This window comes from Aristolochia californica, unplaced genomic scaffold (genome assembly GCF_029961685.1).
Source record: "Aristolochia californica isolate CCGP_79_NKW_82.1479 unplaced genomic scaffold, dmAriCali1.0.hap1 SCAF_3, whole genome shotgun sequence".
Lineage (NCBI taxonomy): Eukaryota > Viridiplantae > Streptophyta > Magnoliopsida > Piperales > Aristolochiaceae > Aristolochia > Aristolochia californica.
In genome coordinates this window covers 5,178,634-5,198,995 of record NW_027181992.1, presented here as the reverse complement: position 1 = coordinate 5,198,995, position 20,362 = coordinate 5,178,634, and the positions used below count along the sequence as shown (strand labels likewise).

The 20,362-nt window shown below is 37.5% G+C and overlaps 1 protein-coding gene across 2 annotated transcripts in view; it reads right to left on the bottom strand.

Annotated features, from left to right (window-relative positions):
- LOC137958694 (serine/threonine-protein kinase STY46-like) overlaps positions 1–20,362 on the bottom strand; it is a 30,864-nt gene that overhangs the window by 875 nt on the left and 9,627 nt on the right. For both annotated transcript variants that reach the window (XM_068805787.1, XM_068805788.1), the window contains exons 5-14: positions 18,852–18,924; positions 18,017–18,127; positions 13,371–13,421; positions 11,119–11,258; positions 10,896–11,003; positions 9,634–9,707; positions 7,283–7,458; positions 1,942–2,037; positions 1,357–1,437; positions 1,221–1,271 (exon numbers count right to left, since the gene is read on the bottom strand). In XM_068805787.1, the coding sequence (XP_068661888.1) occupies positions 1,221–1,271; positions 1,357–1,437; positions 1,942–2,037; positions 7,283–7,458; positions 9,634–9,707; positions 10,896–11,003; positions 11,119–11,258; positions 13,371–13,421; positions 18,017–18,127; positions 18,852–18,924 (961 nt within the window). The remainder of the gene's footprint in view (positions 1–1,220; positions 1,272–1,356; positions 1,438–1,941; positions 2,038–7,282; positions 7,459–9,633; positions 9,708–10,895; positions 11,004–11,118; positions 11,259–13,370; positions 13,422–18,016; positions 18,128–18,851; positions 18,925–20,362) is intronic.

Genomic DNA, 20,362 nt, shown 5'->3' with positions numbered 1-20,362 from the left:
GTATAGTACTAGTGATGCGATTAGAAGCAGCTGTTATGAGACAAAAACTATGTATTAAAATGTTAAGAGGCCTCAAGCAGATGAGCTAAAAAATGGAAAATGGTCTTTTCAAGCACTAAATCTGCACTTCTGAATATAGATTTTTTTTTTCAAAAACCTTCCAGGACTGCTCGGCTGCATATGTTGATTCACTTTCACATTTCACATATTTACAAGCAACTTATCCATGGAAAGCCACTTAATAGTTCATCATGCAGAATCAAATAGAATCCGTCTTATAGCAGAGAGTCCAGCTTGTTTTTCACAACTGGTAACCCCGGACAAAAGAGCCACTTAGGGTGGGATTGCATCTTGGCTAGGGGCAGGAGTAACTTGTTGATATATCTATAGCATGAGAAGCAATTGCAACAAGGCTCAGAGAAAGGTCATACACCAAATATATGGAGTTGTGTTGGTTACTCTCAAAGTGACTAGCCGTAGTTAGAAGGCATCTTCCCAACAGATAAATATAAAGCCTTTTTAAGCTTAAACCAATGTGGGACTATTCTCCAAAATACAACAATTCTTATTCCCTAGTAACTAGGGTAATATGTGGAACATGTACAACTATAAACTGCGAGACTTTTAACCTTCTAACATATATAAAGAGGTAACTCTGTACCCAAGAATGGAAGGATGCCAATATGGACAAACATAAATTTCATTAGATTGCCCTACAAGCACAAGCACTTTTAAGACAAAAAAAGAAAAAAAAGTGAAACTTCAAGGGGTTAAGTGTCTAGTAGACTCTACGTAGTTTATTTTCTGAAAAAACCTATCCATGTTCAGTGTTCAGTGGGTCATCAAGCTACCCACTACAATATTGCACCCACATTTTTTCTATTTACGCATGTGAAACAGGATAGAAACTTCTGCCCAGATTTCTGAAAAGATAAGTACAAGAATCAATTCCAACAGAGGAAAATGTGTATTTTCCTTTTCAAATTAAGTAAAAAATGTTTGAATCCGACATCTAAGAAGGATACTGGAGTAGTGCTAGGCAGTCACAACTTAAAGAGTAATAACTAGTCAATATCTAAGCTTTGAGAGATTTTACACAAAATGGCAACTTCATCTTATAAGCATGCTTGTTTACATATGAAGTATGATCCAGTCATCCCCAATCTTCAGTATAAAATATTATGGTAGATAAAAGACAATACTTGACAAGAATCACAAACCTGTCTGACTCCTAAGGCAGCTTGTAATGGTGTCAAGTTCTCATAGGGAATCTGCAATACAACATTAAAAGGGTGATGAGTTACATTTGACATTAGTTATAATTCTAGATGTTGATTGACTAAGATTATAATATACCTTCGCAGTTACTAGCTCCCACAACACTACAGAAAAACTAAATACATCAGCTTTCTGATCATATGGCTGATGATTTATCACCTTCATGAGATGAAAAAAAGGTCAGAATCATTTTAAAGAAAAGGAAAAGGAAGCATCCGAAATAGGGAAGTAAACGGTACCTGAAAAAGAATGCTAAATATTGGAGAAACTTATCATATTGCATGAAGGAAAAACCTACTTAAGAAAATGTTAGCTTTTGTTCAAGGGACTCAAGAGTTACTATCAATGTGGTTTAGTAGCACAAGCTCCAGGAAATGACATTGCTTGCATGATTTCGAGGGCCACTCTTAAACAGGACCACAAACGACTGTCACATAATGAATGGCAAGGGTTCATAATCTCATGAACTAAAAAGGTCCAATGGAAGAACATCAACTGGAAAGCAGAATGGCCCGTTAATGTTAATGTTTATCTGGAAAATCCTTCATGGTGGGACTCTTACTCAGGTCCTTGAGCAGGCAGTGGTTACCCTTCCAAGGCCCTATGTGACTTGGCCATGTGATTCAAGTTTCAAACAACAAGAGATGCTAAAGCAAAAATCACCTCAGGTGCCATCCATCTGTAAGTTCCAGTTTCTGCAGTCATCACCCCCTCTGGATTTTGAAACCGAGCAACACCAAAATCCGCCACCTTGACAACCTAAAAATAAAAACAATTTTTTAAAAAACCAATCTGCCATTGCTGCTTAAACCCAACATAAAAATTAAGCTACCATATAATAATGTGAATACAGCGAATCTCTAGTTTGTTAGGTATAGGAATTAAACCTTATCTCATAAAAATTTGAAATATAGACAAAATTAGAAAACTGTTATTAAGCCATTAGCAACAAGAGCAAAAAGGATTAAATGGCATGGGAATGGAGGAACATGTAACCAGCCACTGTCAGCCAGCCAAAACTTATGGATAATTGTAATTGTGGCTTCCTTGACAGAAAATGCTAGTGAATGGAATACAACATTTTGCAAATGAAAAGGAAATATAGTATAAAGAATGGATTAAAAGAAACAAAGACTTTTTTTTTTTTTTTTGAGAAAGTGATGATTTCATTAAAACAAAAAAACAAGATTACGCAGGCCTCCTCCCTACAAGAGGAGCATGGAGGGAGACCCCCTTGCTTAGCATAACCGTCTGCAACAGAATTTGCAGAATGGGGAACATGGGACCAAATACCGGTAATAAAGGGAGAATGTTCAAAATGGAATGGTAAACATACTAGTAATGCCATGGCGGGGGAGAGAGAGAGAGAAGAACACCCCGATGATCACCGCGGAGTCTCCCTCAATGTGAAGTGGCCCAGATCAATGCTCACAAAAGATGAAGAGGCCTCTGAGGAAGGCCTGAAGCTTAGTAGCAGTGGAGTCCGCTATGCTCATAGGACCGGAATAGGACAAAAGTTGGGTACCGGCCAAGTCATGGAAGGCCCCACTATAGCCAGCCAAACCAGGGTTGTCGAGGGAGCTTCCATAAAAATTCATCTTGATATAGCCCAAATCAGGGGGATGCCATTCGTGCAATTTTGGAGGCTTCGACGGAATTCCTAACTGGGCAAGAGTGCTCCAATTTTCCCTGAGTGAGAGCCCAGAGAGAGTCGAGAACTCCTTCCTATATTGGAGCCAAGCAGAGATGTGGCCTGTAATCGAGGAGATAACCCGACCACGAGGGAGATGCTTGGTGTTAATACGCTTGTTGTTGCACTCAATCCAGATGCCCCAAGGGATGACAACAACGCATGTTGAGATGACCAATCTCCCCAATTTAGGGAGGGGGATCCCAAGGGGCAGCCACCCAATCGCAAGAATGTCCTCTGGTAGGCAAAGTTGGAAACCGAACCGGCTAAGGATGCTCATTCAAATAGACCAAGAATACGGGCAGTAATCAAACATGTGTCGAGAAGTCTCCTCCTCCAAGCAACAAAAGGGTCAAGAGGTGCAAATAGTGAGATTGCCACAACGATAAAGGTTGACAACAGTGAGAATTCCGTGTTCCAGAGAAAACAATATCTTGCTTGCCCCAAGGCATCACCCTCTAGTTTCTTTTTATTAGTGAAAATAATCCCACAAAGTTGGTGTCAAGAAAAAACATAAGGTTCTTAGTTGGGAAAAGACCTTCGAACTTTGGTTAGTCATTTTAGAATAGAATAAGGCCCAAGTTTAACATGAGAGCAGGAGTTTGTTTCATTCGACTTATTTCACTCTTGTATTGCGGTTGCCCTAGTTTTCTTTTTATATTTAGGGTGCTACTATTAGGGTTTATCATCGGAGAAGGATCATCATCGTGGAGAATCATCTATTGCGGCCCGAGAGAGATTAGAGAAAAACACTTGTAAGTGTGGGCAATTTCTCTTGTAAACTATTTCATCTTCATAGTAGATTACTACAACAGCGGAACACAAGACGTAGTCTCACTTTGAGGTCAACCTGTATAATTCTTGTTGTATTTTCGTGTGTGTTTTTTTTCCTTAGTTCTTATTATTATTGCTCTCGTTAATTTGGAATTAGGGCGTCTAATTCCTAACACTACACACATGTCAGGTATGCCCTCCCTATTTTGGTCCATTAGTCTATCTCATTCATATCATCGAGTTACTTTAGTTGATGGATCTACCTCTCCCATTCAGAAGAAGGGTACAGTTCACACTATTCCACAAATATCCTTAGATTCTGTTTTATTTGTACCAAAGTTTCCAGTTAATCTCTTGTCTGTGAGTCATATGACTAAATCCATAAATTGTTCAGTAACCTTTTATCTTACTTCTTGTGTTTTCCAGGACTTGCAGACGAAGAAGACGATTGGTTGAAGATATGAGAAGGGAGGGCTCTACATGTTGGATGATGTATCTGTTTCTCGAGATTCTCCTTACTTTTGGCATCTGCGCTTGGGACATCCCTCACCAACTAAGTTGTGACAGTATTTACCTTCTCTGCTAGCCGATATTTCATTTGATTGCGAATCCTGTTAGCTAGGAAAGTATTTGATGTATTCCTCAATTTTTTCAATGAAATAAAAAATAAATTTGGTGCTTGTGTTCATGTGCTTCGTAGTGACAATAGTTTGGAATATCTTAACCATAAATTATTAGTATTTTGTGTTTTTCATGGTATTACATATTAAACATCATGCCCTTATACACCACAACCAAATGGGGTGGTTGAACGTAAAAATAGACATCCTTGAGGTTACATGGACACTATTACTGCATATGAATGCTCCTAAATCTTTTTGGGGAAATGCAGTTTTAGGTGCGTGCTACTTGGTTAATCGTATGCCCTCATCTGTTTTAAACGGTCAAGTTCCTCTTTAGGTTTTAAAGCCCAATCGTAAATTGATTTGTGTGTCTCCTCGTATTTTTGGATGTACTTGTTTTGTTCGTATGTTTGGAACTTCAGTCGATAAGTTATCACCTCAGTCTGTCAAATATGTTTTCTTGGGATATTCTCATCGACAAAAGGTACAAATGTTATGATCCTATTCTACAAAGACATGTGTCAGTCGATGTGACCTTCTTTGAACATACTTCATATTTTTCATCATCTCCTAAGCTTCTTGTATCACTTGAATTGCCTTCAGACAATCCTGTTCTTGTTGCAGTTTTGGTTGTACCAGCGTCATCGAGTTCTTCATTGCCACTTCGCGTTTACAGCCATTGCTCTCATGCTCCTACATTTCCTCCAGCAGTTACCTCTACAAAGCTCTCTTTTCATGATCCACCAGCTTCCTCATTGCCTGCAGATCTTGTTGTCTTTGATTTGGACCTGCCTATTAGTCTACAAAAAGGTAAACGATATTGTACTTCTCATCCGATATCCAAATATGTGTCTCTTGATTTTTTGTCCCCATCTTCAAGTCCTTTTCTATGTCATTGTCTGTCCTATATATCCCATTCAGTGTAGGAAGCCCTGTGCTCTCCATAATGGAAACAAGCTATGGATAATGAGATGAGTGTTTTGGTGTCTCAGGGAACATGGCGTCTATCTGATCCACTTGCAGAACAGCTATTGTGCGGATGACTCTATTGAACGATACAAAGCTCGGTTGGTAGCGAAGGGGTATACATAGACTTTTCGAGTTGATGTCCTTGAGACATTCTCTCCTGTGGCCCGACTTACTTCAGTACGTATCTTAATTCTATGGCTGTTAATAAGGCTTAGACTCTCTTTCAGCTCAATGTGAAGGATTGTTTTCTATATGGTGATCTACATGAAGAAGTGTATATAGAGCAACTTCCTAGGTATATTGCTCAAGGGGAGACTTGAAAAGTGTGTAAACTACAAAAGGCTATTTATGGACTTAAAAAGAGTCCACAGGCTTGGTTTGAAAAGTTTTGTGATTTGGTGTTACAATTTGGGTTTTATAGGAGCCATTGTGATCATTCTATGGTCCCACTTAAAAGGAAGACTGGTATGGTGACTTTGGTTGTCTATGTAGATAACATTATGTTATCTGGTGGTGATCTTGATGATATTACAAAAGTTAAACAATATATGGCAACACATTTTCGGACAAAAGATTTGGACTCTCTCAAGTACTTCCTTGGAATTGATATCGCTCGTAGCAAAGCGAGGTATTGTTCATTCTCAGGGAAAATATATATTGGATATGTTACAGGAGTATGATTTATTAGGTGCTAAACCCATAGACACCCCCATGGAAGTTTAATCATAATCAACATAACACGCAGGGTCCTACACTCAAGGATGAAGCTTAATATCAACGGTTAGTAGGTAAATTGATCTATGCTATAGTTACCAGGCTAGATATCTCATTTGTTGTGGAAGTCGTGAGCCAGTTCATGGAAAATCCTCAGAAAGTCCATTGTGAAGTTGCTCAAAGGATTTTGATGTACTTGAAGGGTGCACCTGGAAAAAGGACTTTTGTATACTCAGAATGGGAAATTTGATGTACTTAGGTATTCTGATGCCGATTATGCTGGGTGTAAGATGGAGAGACGTTCTACATCAAGTTATTGTTGCTTTGTTGGAGGTAACCTAGTAAGCTGGAAAAGTAAGAAATAGACAGTTGTGGCTAGGTCCAGTGTAGAGGCCGGGTATCAAGCAATGGCTCATACAGTTAGTGAACTTATGTGGATTAAGTATGTGCTTCTTGAGTTTAGTTTTACGTTACCTAACCCTATGGTTATGAATTGTGATAACCAGACAACTAGTTTTTAATGTCAGCAACCCTGTATTCCATGAGAGAACGAAACATATAGGTTGACTGCCACTTCATTAGAGATGCAATTATGCAGGGGAAGGTGGTAACTCATGTAAAGTCTTTAGACCAGTTGGGAGATATATTTATCAAGCTTTTGGAGAGACGTGAACATGTATCCTTTAGTGACAAGCTGGGATTGTTTGATATCTACTATCCAACTTGAGGGGGAGTATTAAAATACAAATCCAGGGTATTTTGATCATTTCCCATATTTTCCACATTACATTTTTCTCTTATAGTATAACTATTAGATAGAGAATGTCTTATTTTATCTCTAGTTAAATTTTCATTCAATTTAGACATGTATTTTAGGAGATGTAATTTTGAGTATTCAGGGGCATTTTTGTTCTTTTGTAAATTTTCACTTAAACCTTGATTATAAAGTTGTAAGGGCCTGTTTGGCTCGTATTCCAAGGCAGTAAAACTGTCCTCTTCCAGAACTCTTTTTCCTTTTTTTTTTTCTTCCCTAAATCACATATTTTTCACTTTCTTTACTACCTCATCTGCAAACCCATCAAGTAATATATCAGATGACAGAAAATGTAACTGATTCTATCTCTAGGTGGCTGAAGAGAGCTTGAGCTACCATTCACCCCTTAAGAATGAATGTTATCTTAACCTCAATCAGTGTTAAAAAGAAACAAAAGAGTGCAAAAAAGGAATACCATACATTATTGGTGTCCATCAGCAGGTTGGCAGTCTTCAGATCTCTGTGGATTATGTTATTGTGGTGCAGATAATCCATTCCTTTGCATATATCTATTGCAAACCTTAGTAACAAAGACAGCTCCAAGACATTATGATTTTTATGCAAAAAATCATAGAGACTTCCCCCAGGCATAAACTCTGCAAGCATAGGCCTTAATGAAGATAACTGAGTGCAAAAATGCAGAAAGCACCCAAAATAAAACATTTCCAAGTTGAAATTTCTAGAACTATAGAAAACAAATACCACAGAGAAAGCAAAAACCGTTGAAGGAAACAAAGGGAACCACATGTTAACATCACTTAAAGCTAGAAAATCTGAAAGTTGACAAAGCTTTCAATTTGAAGCAGATGGGGCTTGCCAGATAACATACGGAGAGAAAGGCGAAAACCAACTATACTCATCAACAGCATACATTAGTTAGGGCATTCTAGACCACCACAAATCACCACAACATTTATCTATACATTTTCTTTTAACAACCTATCAACACACTATTTGTCATCAATCTTTGTAAACAATTCCTCCTATTTACAGATTCAACAATCCCATGCGAAATAAGACTACGTGATCAACCTTATCGCATCTATGCCATTGAATTCATGAAAGTGATGTACCAAGTTCCAAAAGATCAAAAAGTTCTACTGCCACAAAACCTTCAGCTTGTAGGTATTGTGATGTTCTAAAGTAGGCAGGCAAATATTAGGATTAGTGGCTATATAAAGTCCCAATAGCACTGCAAAAAATCAATTTTATATCCTTTCAAAAAAGAAAAACACCTTTGTTCTATCTATCTTGTGAAGTTGGGTCTAAGGCGCATCCCTAAATGACTAGCCAAGTTAAGAAGTTTTTTTTCCAACTAATAAACCCAAGATCTTTATACCACTATAACATGTAGGATTGTTCTTTAACACTTCCCCTCACATTTTGGCCTTCTTCTGTGGCTCTACATGTGGACAATTTGGGTGGAAGCCCATGTATGAGTACCTACTCTGACCATTGAAGTTGGGATCAAAGCCCATTCTCAAAATGACTAGCCAATTTAGAAAGCCTTTTTCCCAAGTAATAAACCAAAAGTCTTTGTACTCACTAATCCATGTGGGACTGTTATTTAACATATCTATCTATCTATCCATTTATCTATTTCTCAGTCTGTACAGATCAATCACTATCTATCAGTCTATCTCATAGATAAAGACTAATAGATAGATAGATCAGTCTCTATCTATTTCTCAGTCCCTACCTATCTATCTATCAACCACAATTTACTTTTCTATCAGTCTCTATCTGTCTATCTATATCTCCTATATCCATCTGTATCTATTTGTCAATCTATCAGTATCTCTATCTATCAATCTATCTAGAGTGTAGGGTCTAGGATTTAAAATAAGCATAAGTATGTCCTGCACGACTACAATTCATTCATATCACCTTGAACAAAAAGCTAACCATTCTGATGAAGTTAAAGATATGAAGCTCACCACCCAATATTCCTTTTTAAACCCTTTTTATGATTAATAACCAACTGTCCCACATTAATAACATCAATGACAACATTAGTCATTAAAACAAATATAAGCATGTCCTATGTATAAGAAATTGGAAGGATAAAGTTATAAATGTGCAAGGGGTTTTTGAGTTCCAATTTATTCTCTTGTAAGATGTAGAAATAAGAAAGATGGAATGGAAGAACAACGTGAGAGAGGTTTTTTCTCTCAAGTGGATGTAGGCATGTTGGGCTAAACCATTTTAAAATTTCATATCTTCCCCTGTGGTGAGTGTATTTCTTCCTTGTTCTTATCTTTGCACGTGTTTGATCCCAACAGCTCTACCATAAAGAGAAGCATATGCAAAGGAAGGGATAGGGGTGAAAAGGGGACTTCCCCCTCCCACTTCCCATCTCCCTCAGGAAAGGCTTCTCCTCCTCCCACTTCTTTTTTTAATTATTGGATTTTTTATTTTTTTAACCATGTATCTCAGTAACTCTTCACTTTTCAAATCCATGATTTTTCATTTAAAAAAAAATCCATGATTTTATTTAATTCTCGCTAACAACGATTTTAAAATCTATAAAGTCCAAAATACGAAAAAAATCCCCAAAAAAGTCATAAGAAATTGAAAGCCTGATCTCCTTAACCCCTCCTTATTCTAAAATGCCAGCGTTTTTTTTTTTGGTCCAGGAAACATTTCTACAGGATTGACCATAGGCAAGACAGAATACAGCCACAGCTAAGAAAAGAAAACCTGTTTGTCCTTCTCAGAAATAGTAACAGAATATAATAAGCCAAATCAAGTATTTATACAAAGTTCAGTACCTGTAACAATGCACAGCTCTGGAAATTTTGTACAAGCACCAATAAATTGAACAACATTCTTGTGTCGAACTTCCCTTCCAACAAAAAACAAGAAAAAAACATTTAATCCTAAAAGCAATGCGCCATTTCACAACAATGACAAGATTTGTGCTAAACAAACAAAATCATAAGTGTTAGGAATTAAACGCCCTAATTCCAAACTAATGAGAGTAATAATAATAAACGCGGAAGAAAGAAAAAGGCAAACACGAAATAAAGACAACAAGATTTACATAGATTCGCCTCAAGGTGAGACTATGTCCTGTCTTCCGCCGCTGCAGTAATCCACTATGAAGATAAAATAGTTTACAAGAGAAATCGCACACTTACAGGTGTTTCTCTCTAACCTCTCGGACTGCAACTCGAGACACTCCTCGGATTAAGATGATCAAACCCTAATAGCAGCACCCCTCAATTATAAAGAAAAAATTACGGCAACCGCGATACACAACCCTTAATGAAACAACAGTCAATATATCGTGAATCGGATGGGAGCTTCCCGCCCCCCTTCCAACCCCCACAACGACCTGACCGCGCGGGTCAATCCGTGACTAACTCAGTGTAAGGCGTTAATTAGGCTCCACAACTTAACAATAAGCACTATGCCAAAGGCAACGAGCAAAATAAAAGGTTCATAAAACACTCAATACTATACTTGACTATCAATAATTCCTCAAGTCTCGGACTCTATGAATAGACTTGCATAAATGTAACTTTTTTCTTCAATTTGTGGTGTTTTTTTCTGTCCCCTTCCTTGAAACTAATCAAAAACCTCACTAAGATTGAAGTTCTCGTCAGATTTAAAAAAAATTCACTTGTTTAACTTTTTAATTTCCTCACCTGTTATTTTTTTCTTTATCTTTTTATGCGTGAATCTACTTGGGCTTTACCACCCAAGGGGGAAAAATGTGTTCAAATCTAAATCATTCCTCAAAACACACCTTCCTTCTTGTTTAAACATTTAAGAGAATGATACAAACACTCCCAAAAGGACAAATTGGAAAGCCAAAATTCATTACACTTCACATCTCACGAATTTGGCCAACATAGACCAAGAAACATCCTCCTCTACTAAACATATAGGTCCAAGCCTATTTCATCAAAGGAGGAAGGATATTTTCACATTGAATGGCATATGTCCAAGATTTCCAAGAGTCTAATGCACTCTACACCTAACTACCAGTACAAGTTAACAAATCTAATTTCTTTTTTTAGTTACTTACCTCAAAATCATGACTTCCTGAGCAAATTCCACTTCTAATGCTTCATTTAGATGCTCAGATCTAAGAATTTTTACAGCCACATCACGAGCTTGATAAATTCCACGATACCTGTATTAGGAAAAAAAAAAAAAATTTGGTGATAAGACAACATATTTCATGGATGGGATGAAAAATAGGCATAACAAGCACAAAAAAAAAGAATTTCAGTTTACTTCTAACTTACAAATCTCCACACGAACCATTTGCAATTTTCTCCCCCAATTTAAGCAGTCTTTTGTTAATTTCCCAATCACCATTTTTTGGTTGAGCAGCCATTGCTTTCTCTATGGCTGAATGAGAAGGTGATGAACCAGACCATGAACCCTATGTTTTTTGACAGAAAATGCATTAATTAGTTCTCTCTGATCATCATAGTCAAATTATTTCTACAACAAACAGATTATTTTGGAACGATATAACAAACAAATAATACTATAGGTTCAGCCTTTTATCTTACCACAATATAGAAGAGATTTCTTCTAAATTCAGATATCCTTTCTTTTATCTTGGTATTACTCAATACCTCCTTCAAGGATAAGCCATTTGAAATCAGTTTGTTATTTTTGAAATGATTTGGTCAAGTAGATAGCTAAGAAATGGCGATGCACCAAGAAGCCAATATCGCTTCTTCACGATCATTTTTCATCTTGGACAAACTTTTTTTTTTGAAATAGTGATGATTTTATTTCAAGAAGGAAAAGACAACATCAAGGGAGGCCTCCCCTTACAACAAGAGATTGAAGGGAGGGACCCAATTTAGCACAGGAATCCGTAGCCGAATTGGCTAAGTACATGAGACCAGGTACAAGGGATAGAGGAGACAAGATCCATAATATCAAGAAAAAGTTGCCAATGACGCCAGGGTGGGAGTGTGGAGGAGGAGCATCATCCAATGATTACGCGGGAGTCGCCTTCCACAATGAGCAGGCAGCTAAAATGCTCTTGGAAGATACGAAAGCCGTGGAGAAGACCAGAAATTAATCTTAGGAGATTAAGTAATTTCGAGTATTGAGGGGCATTTTTGTTCTTTTGTAAATTTTCACTTAAACCTTGATTACAAAGAAGTTGGACAGGCCTTTTTGGCTCAGATTCCAAGGCAGTAAAGCTGCTTGCCTTCCAGAATTCTTTTTCCTCTTCTATTTTCTCCCCCAAATCACATATTTTTCAAAATGGCAAAGAGAAGAGCTTAATTTTGTTTGAAGTTCCATAAGACAGGAAGAACAAGGACCCAGCTATTTCAAATCACAGCCATCTCAGTTCAGTTCCTTGCAGAGTCCTACTTCTTTCTGTGCACAAAGTTCCCCATTCTTCTCATAGAATGAAAAAAGATGGAAAATGGAAGAAGAAGAAGAAGAATGGTAGAAGAGAGAAGAAGAGTTAGGGAAAGAGAGATGTCATTGAGAGTAGTCACGATCAGGGGGAAAAATTACCCCTCATAACTCAAAATTACCCCTTTTCCCTTTTATTACTGACTTAAGTGATTTGATGTCTATTTATACAATTACCCCTCATAACTCAAAACCATTTTAAAAAAAACCATATAACTCTCTATACACCTTTCCAAAAAAAAAAAAAAATAACTACACATTAGAATAACTTGTAATTAGGACCATCGACTTCTAACAAACATCTAATCTTGCTGACACTCCTACAGGCTAATACAGACCATGTAAAATGACCAAAATACCCTTACTTGATATTTAACATAATCTTTCTTTCAGTTGACCAGAAAAAATCTGGCTAGTGCAATATCCACTAGCATACTGGAAGAGCTCTCAGAGATGTAATCCAAGAATATATATCTCACTTATATCACATCAACAGGCTCCAACGTATTCTTCAAACACTAACAGATTTCAATTTGAAATACATGACATCTACAGTCCATTAAAAAATCAGCTCCACTGACAGTGGTTTCGCATGAAGCTGAAAGGCAAATCTTGCAGATTCATAAAAATTATATTCAGAGGAAACATCAATTAGAGAAAATTTGGGCATTACAATTGTAAAGTTGGGAACAATTTTTTGGAAGATGTAATTTAGTTTTATTTAGTTTTCTTAGTTTTCTAGGCAAGTGTTTTATTGATGAATTTAATTTCATAGGGTGAAAGGGTACTCTTGTAATTGCCATCTATATCATTAGTTATAGAGGGGAGAGGGGTCCTCTGGCAACAGTAATCTCTCTCTCCATACCTATTTTATGTAAATTATTCTCTCTCACCTCTCGTTGTCTCTCTCTGTCTAGCTCGTTCTCTTCACTTCTTTTCCACATTACTAGCAAGCTCACACAATAAAAGCAGAAGAAAATTCAAGACACATATAACAAGACAGGAGGTTAGAAGAGGAAGCAGATCCAAAGAACAAATGTATCAATAGACATGAAGGAGAGTAAGAGTAGTCGAGCATTATGATAGAAATATACTGAGAAATATCCACCTCACTTCCTGCAATTGCTTTCGCCAGTGCTTTGTGTAAGCCATCTGTATCCTGATCACATCATTGCAAAGTCAGCAACATTTGGGCTCGAACCCCTGTCATTTAAAAAAATAGAATCAAAATGCTCCTCAATATTTTAGAAGTAAATAGAATTGAAACACCTCTTTTTATAGTCAATTCTTCTCAAATTTCTTAAGCAAAAGAATCACAAAGTTTTCCTCAATAGTTTATGATGCAAGTGCACTGAGATATAAAACTGCTGTTTCAAACTTGGCTGGCACAATAATTTATCAGCTCAGACACAAGAAAGAGCAAGTTTCATGAACCTTTAAAATATACAAGCAAATGACAGCATGAGGAGATATTTCAATAGTAAAAAACCTCACCGTATGTGATCCACAAGTAATAGAGGCAAATTGAACATCAAAATACCTTGAATCTCCTTAAGATGTATTTTACATCAAGGCAGACACTTCGTCTCACACAGGAGTTTTTGGTCACTCATCACCTCCACAGAGTTTTGTATTTATTTTGTGATGTGGAATGAAAAGGTTTCCTTCCTGAGCTTGCCACCCCACTAAATAAAATTGTATTCATCATTCTTAAAGAAAGAAAAGAGGAATTTTATCCCATAATGAAGACAAAACAAAGAAATTTTGTTTTGAAGGCACACTGTGCAACCTCTTGCAGTGGCATTCAGACAAATAAATTTTGAACATGATGACACATAATGTAGTCATCAACCAAACCTACATCCATCTACGCTGGATTTGACTACTCGAATCCTTCTGCATTCTGCTCCATCATTAAGCAACCCCATTGTCAGCATGCCTTCCTCTAGAGAATGGACAAGTCAAAAATATATTTGAGCTTTAATTCCAAAAGAAACATCAGCAGTATGGAAGTCGGCAGACTGCTTTTTTTAAGCACATGAATTGGATATTGATACCTTTTGCCTCAGATATGACCAATTAAGTGAGAAATGAGTTCAGGAACAAAGTCCTCAGGCACTGATCTTGGATGCTGAAAATTTCTAACATAAAAACTGGACAACTGTGATTTTTCCTACTTATTTTAAGACTAATATAATTATCTTCCTTTGTTTGTTTAGCTGGCAAAGAGTAAGTCCTTAATAGTATAAACTGAGCCCAAAATATGAAATAGAGAAAATAAGAAAGAGAAGACCAAACCAGGTTTGTTTGCATCAAAGGAGGATGGCGAGGTCAAAAGTCGCACCCCTCTCTTTAATTCCACTCTTAACGAAATTACATAACTGGACTAATATGCCTGTAAAAAAATGAACTTTAGGGTTTTGGAGGGAGAGAGGAGCACGAGAGAAATGACAAGAGAATTCAGAGCACTAAAAAAGGCTCTGGTTGGGGGTCGAGCTCAACCCCCAGGCATTTGATAAAGTTCAGAAACAAAAATAACAGAAATGCCCCTTCTCACTTAAAAACACTTAAACCCTTATACATACTTGTTCAAATTACATGAAAATTGAACTAAAGATAAAATTAAACATAGAAAAAGATAGTGTAGCTGCTAGACTTATAGTAAGTAAAAAATGACGATATTGCCCTTCAAAAGATTTTTTAATACTCCCCTCAAATTGGAGCATATATATCCATAAAGCCCAGCTTGCTGCAGAATACCCTGAATTCATGTATGCCTAGTGTTATAGTAAACATATCTTCAATTTGATCACTAGATCGCACATAGGGAGTTACAACTTCACTTCTCATCACAACATCTCAAATGAAGTAACAATCTACTTCAATATGTTCAGTCCTTTCATGGAATACTAGGTTTATCACAATGAATATAACAGTCTGATTGTCACAATACATGGTCATAGGTCACTCCTGTTGCAGGATCAATTTTCTGACCATAGATCTTACCCACATCAACTCACCGACTGTATGAGTCGTGGCTCTATACTCAGCTTCAACACTAGAGCGAGCCACAACATTTTGTTTTTTGCTCTTCATGCTTATTAGATTACCTTCCAGAAAGATACAATAACTAGTGGTAGACTTTCAATTAAACTTAAATCCGGCATAATCAGCATCTGAGAAAGCCTCTATCTTCATGTGAATATTAAGCTTAAAAAATAATCCTTTATAGGTGCCCCTTTAGATATCTCAAGATCTGTTGGACAACTTCCAGGTGAATTTTGTGAGGACACTCCGTGAACTGATTAATAACACTAACAACAAAGGAGGTGTCAAGACAAATGATAGTAGCATATAAGAGTTTTCCAACTAACCGACGATACATTGTCTTATCCCGGAGTTCATCACTCTATCCATCATGAAAGTCATGTCCAACCTCCATAGGAGTCTCAACAAGCTTAACACCTAACTATCTATACTCATGTAGCATGTTTGTAACATATTTCCTCTTTGTCAGTACTAGACCTACCTTGATTCTAGCTACTCAAATACCCAAAAAGTATTTTAGTGACCCCAAGTCTTTAGTCTGAAATTGCAGTGCTAAATGTATTTTTACCTCCTCGATGCTTGTTAGATCATTGCCAGATAATATAATATAGTCTACATATATTAGTAGTACCACAATACTAGACGATCACCTCACGACAAAAAGTGAGTGGTCATTGTGGCTCCTGACAAATCCAATAAACATGACCACTTGACCAAATTTCTCAAACCATGCCTGGGGACTTTGTTTGAGACTATACATTGCTTTTTTTAGTTGGCATACTTTGTTTATCTCCTCCAGAGCAACTTACCCAAGAGGGTGCTCCATATAGACATCTTTAGCCAAGTCATCATAAATAAAACAATTTTAGTATTGAGTTGACAAATCGCCACCCCTAATTGGCGATAACAAACATCAAGATCCGAAACCGAAGATAGTGAGACAACAGGAGAAAAGGTCTCAAACACATAATCCGATATATTTGCATGTCCCGTGGCTCCCAATCAAGCCTTCTACCTTTCAATAGATCCACCTAGCTTATATTTCATAGTATATACCCATGTACAACCCACAACTATAACACCAACGGGCAAATCACATAACACTCAAGTGCTTCTATCTAGTAGTGTCTCCATCTCAACATCCTTAACTATCTTCCACTAAGGAGAAGAAAGTGCAGCCTGCACATACGAAGGAATAGTACAGGAGGACAAGGACATAGCAAATTGTTTGTACTGGTCTAAAAGAGAATCGAACGACACAAAGTTAGACAAAGAGGGTTCTTGGTTCGGTGTGAGAGAGGGAACAACTTTATCTTGAGTCATTTTTCATTTGTTATACATGTACCTGCTCCTTCCAAATGGTCCAAGGGATATGGGCAAGGCATGCGGAGAGCAGGAGTCTTCCAAGTTTAGGAAACCAAATCCCCAAGATGGAGTGGCACATGGCAGTAAGGTTGTTTGGAAGGCAGGTGACTAAATTGAGTTTGCTCAAGAGGCTGGACCAGATGCGCCATGTATATGAACAGTGAAGGAGGAGATGAGAGATGGTTTCATTCTCAGAATCGCAAAGGAGACACTGTTGGGTAGCCTGCTCGTTACGTCGCCTTCTCAGGATGTCAGCAGTGAGGATGTTGTCCCTCATGGCACACCAAAAGACAATTTTGACTTTTGGGGTACAGAGAGGGGCCAAGCAGAACTGGAGGAATCAGGGGATTCAGTGGTGGACCAGCCTCCATGAGAATGGTAAGCGGAAGAAACCAAGAAGAGATCACTTCTCTCAAAACACCATACAATCCTGTCCGTTGTGTGCTCCCTGGTTCGGCCTTGCTAGAGAAGATGGAGAAGTCTAGTCATGAAGCTAGCTTCTGCATCCGAGAGACCCTTCAGAAATTCATGTTCTGACTCCCTTCTACAGTCCACATTTCTGCAATGGTAACCTTCTTCATAACACAAATGCGAAGCAAGGTGGCAAAATCATCACAAAGTGGACCAGGCCCAATCCACTAGTCATACCAGAATCGAATAGAGGCCCCATTACCAGCATTGAATCTGACTTCTTTCGCCCAATGCCGGAGAAGAGGATAATAGGAGTGGCAAAAGGGGGAGAGGGGAGCTCTTCTCCCACCCGAAGTCCACCAGGCGCTGATAAGGTTTAATTGGGCAGCCACCATCGGTCACCAGATAAGATTTTGCCTTGAATTGAACAGCTAGAACAACTTTTGAAAGAGGACAGAATTCATGAGTCTGGTTGAGTGTATGCCATGACCACCCAAGTGCTTTGGTTAGCAAACATCTGTCCAAGAGACCAGGTGATACTTGAAGGTTTCACTACTCCCACGCCAGAGAAAGCGGCGTTTAATGGCGTCAATTCAATGGCTGACCAAGACTGGACAACGAATGAAATACATGAAGAAGTTAGGAATATCAAATTCCTAGGGGAAGTCCCAAATGGGTGGTTGGGAGAACATCAATTACGCATCCAAGGGAAGAGGCCATTTGCTGAAGAAGATTATCATCGATATTGACTCCTATAATGGGTTTAACCATACAAGTTAAAAGAAATATGCTCCAAAATTTTGGCTTTGAGAACTATGATTACTTATGTGTCTATGTCAATTGCTTAGAAGTTCAAATATCTTAACATTGAAACCAAACTATATGCCAAAATAATCTTGATGGAAGCATGAAGTTCATGCAGAACCTTACCTCGATAGGCCATCCGTCAACCACAAAAATATCCAAAGAGTACCCATCAGTTGTTGAAAAAACATGTGCTTCACGGATGTTTAATCCAATGTCAGACAGCACAGCAGAGAGCTAGAACAATGTACATCATAGTTAGGATATTTGTATATTCTACTCAAAGAAACGAGGCAACAACACAACGCAATTTCTGAAAGAACTAAATTAAAGAAAATCCAATTTTGGGAAACCTAACTCAAGAAAGGCCAACAAGATCATGTATATGGTCAACTGCAGACAACTAAAATTCACTACAAGGAAAGGAGAGTACTCAACCTCAAACAATTTATGAATGTTGGAGAGAAGAGACCAAGTCTTATTTACTACAATGCTCTATTAAGTTACTTGATTACCCTCAATTTATCTTATAAATTGAAGGGCATTTTTGTAATTGGGTCAGCGAGGAAAGAGACCCTAAGAATACAACACATGAACAATCACAAAGTAAGTTGCAGTGTAAGATATGTTTGCTGAAAATGGAAACAGAATAGAAGCAGCTACAAGATAAATTTTATGACAAAATCAAGGACCCAAAAAGAGGTATACAACAGGTAGATCTTACAAACACCAGTCTAAGGGCTACTGGACAAGCACATGCTTTTGACCAGCACAAGAAACAAGGCCGCTTGAAATGATATATAGGACCAAAAGAGGTCCAGTAAGTGAAAGGATTGTAAGGCACACTACATTTGTTCACTTACAAGGGCTTGCATAGCATACATATTTAAATATAAATAAATAATAAACCTAGGGGATAATGAGCTAAAAGAGGAGATCCTCACAGTCTTCTCACACTTGCCTGGCTAAGAAGTTTTGGCTTGTCAATTGTAGAGAATATTATTTCATGTACTGGAAGATGAAATGTGTCCTGCCTGCAGCATATAGATTGGATGCTGGAATTATTCCCTTGAGATATGCACAATTCATTAATAAATAACTAAAGTTGTCCAATATGAACCAATAGTTCAGTACAACAAGTTCCATACTTGTGAGAAAATGACTTCAAGGAAATACCTACACTATATAAATTTCCAAATAAATGATATTTTTACAGGAGATATCAACATCAACTAAGCTTGATTGCAAAAGAGGTGAAGCCGAGACCTTGTCTGACCTGACAAAACCACATTCTACTGGAACTATTCCTACACAACATCAGGCATTATGGAAATTTGGAACATTAAACTTAACTGGATCCCATAGAGTAGTTATCCAATAATTAACTGCTAAATCAGGTAGCTGTGCGACAAATATTTAATATCACACTGTAATTAGATGGGAACAGGAAACACCGAAACCTTTGTGTATGATGTGACTATTTCCTCTTCAAAATATGTTAAAGTTGGTTCATTTAATTACACAGGGTTAGAGGTCAACTTTTTGCTTCTAACCAACTCCACCTCTCTAACAGCATTTCTTCCACTTTTCTCTCCTAATTCTTTCTTTTTATCTCCTTCTCAATCTATCTATTTAAAATTTCACGGTTTAATTTCGAACATTTAGTTGTCATCCCTTTTTCCGTTTTCTTTTCTACAATCCTTGTGTCTTTCAGGGTTTAAGATTAAGCTGGGCATCTGCAACAAAGGCTAACTATTGCACCAATGAGAAGAGTCCAAGGATTGTAGACAATGGGTTGGCATAAAAACGAGGAAGACAGTGATAATCAGAATGAAAGTAGTCAAGGAAGCCTTGAAGATGTACTACCTGAGAAGAGAGTTAATAAGGATAAGAACTAAGGAATGTTGCTGCTCAACCTTCTCTCCAGAAGGAGGTATAAATGCCCAACAGGAAATGCATAAGAACTATGGAGGCATGTTGCAACTCAATCTTCTAGCCAGAAGGAGGTGGCTATTACTACAAATTGAGCTTCAAATTTCTTTTTTCTCTCCATTTAGGAGTTGGCGAAGCTTTGAGAGTTCAGACCACAATCCATACTTAGAATAAAATCTTCTGATGCTTTGTCTTGGAAGGACATGAGCAGAAAACTAGAATGGCTAATGACAGTCAAATCTTTGAACCTATGGCTAATGACAGTTAAATCTTTGATGATATATGTACTTTAATTTCCAAAATACGATATAAGTGGAATTATATTCCTAGATCCGCAAATCACTTGGCGGATAGTTGGGCTAAAACAGGTGTTTTTCTCCAACAGCTTGCTGTGGAGGAAGGTCCAGTTTAGTATGGTTTGTATTTTTTCGCTCTCTCAATTCACACTTTTTCAAAAAAATAATAAATAAATCTGGACTTTAATGTTGTAAACACATACTGATCAGGGTAGTTCAAGGGTCATTTATTTAGTCCATTACA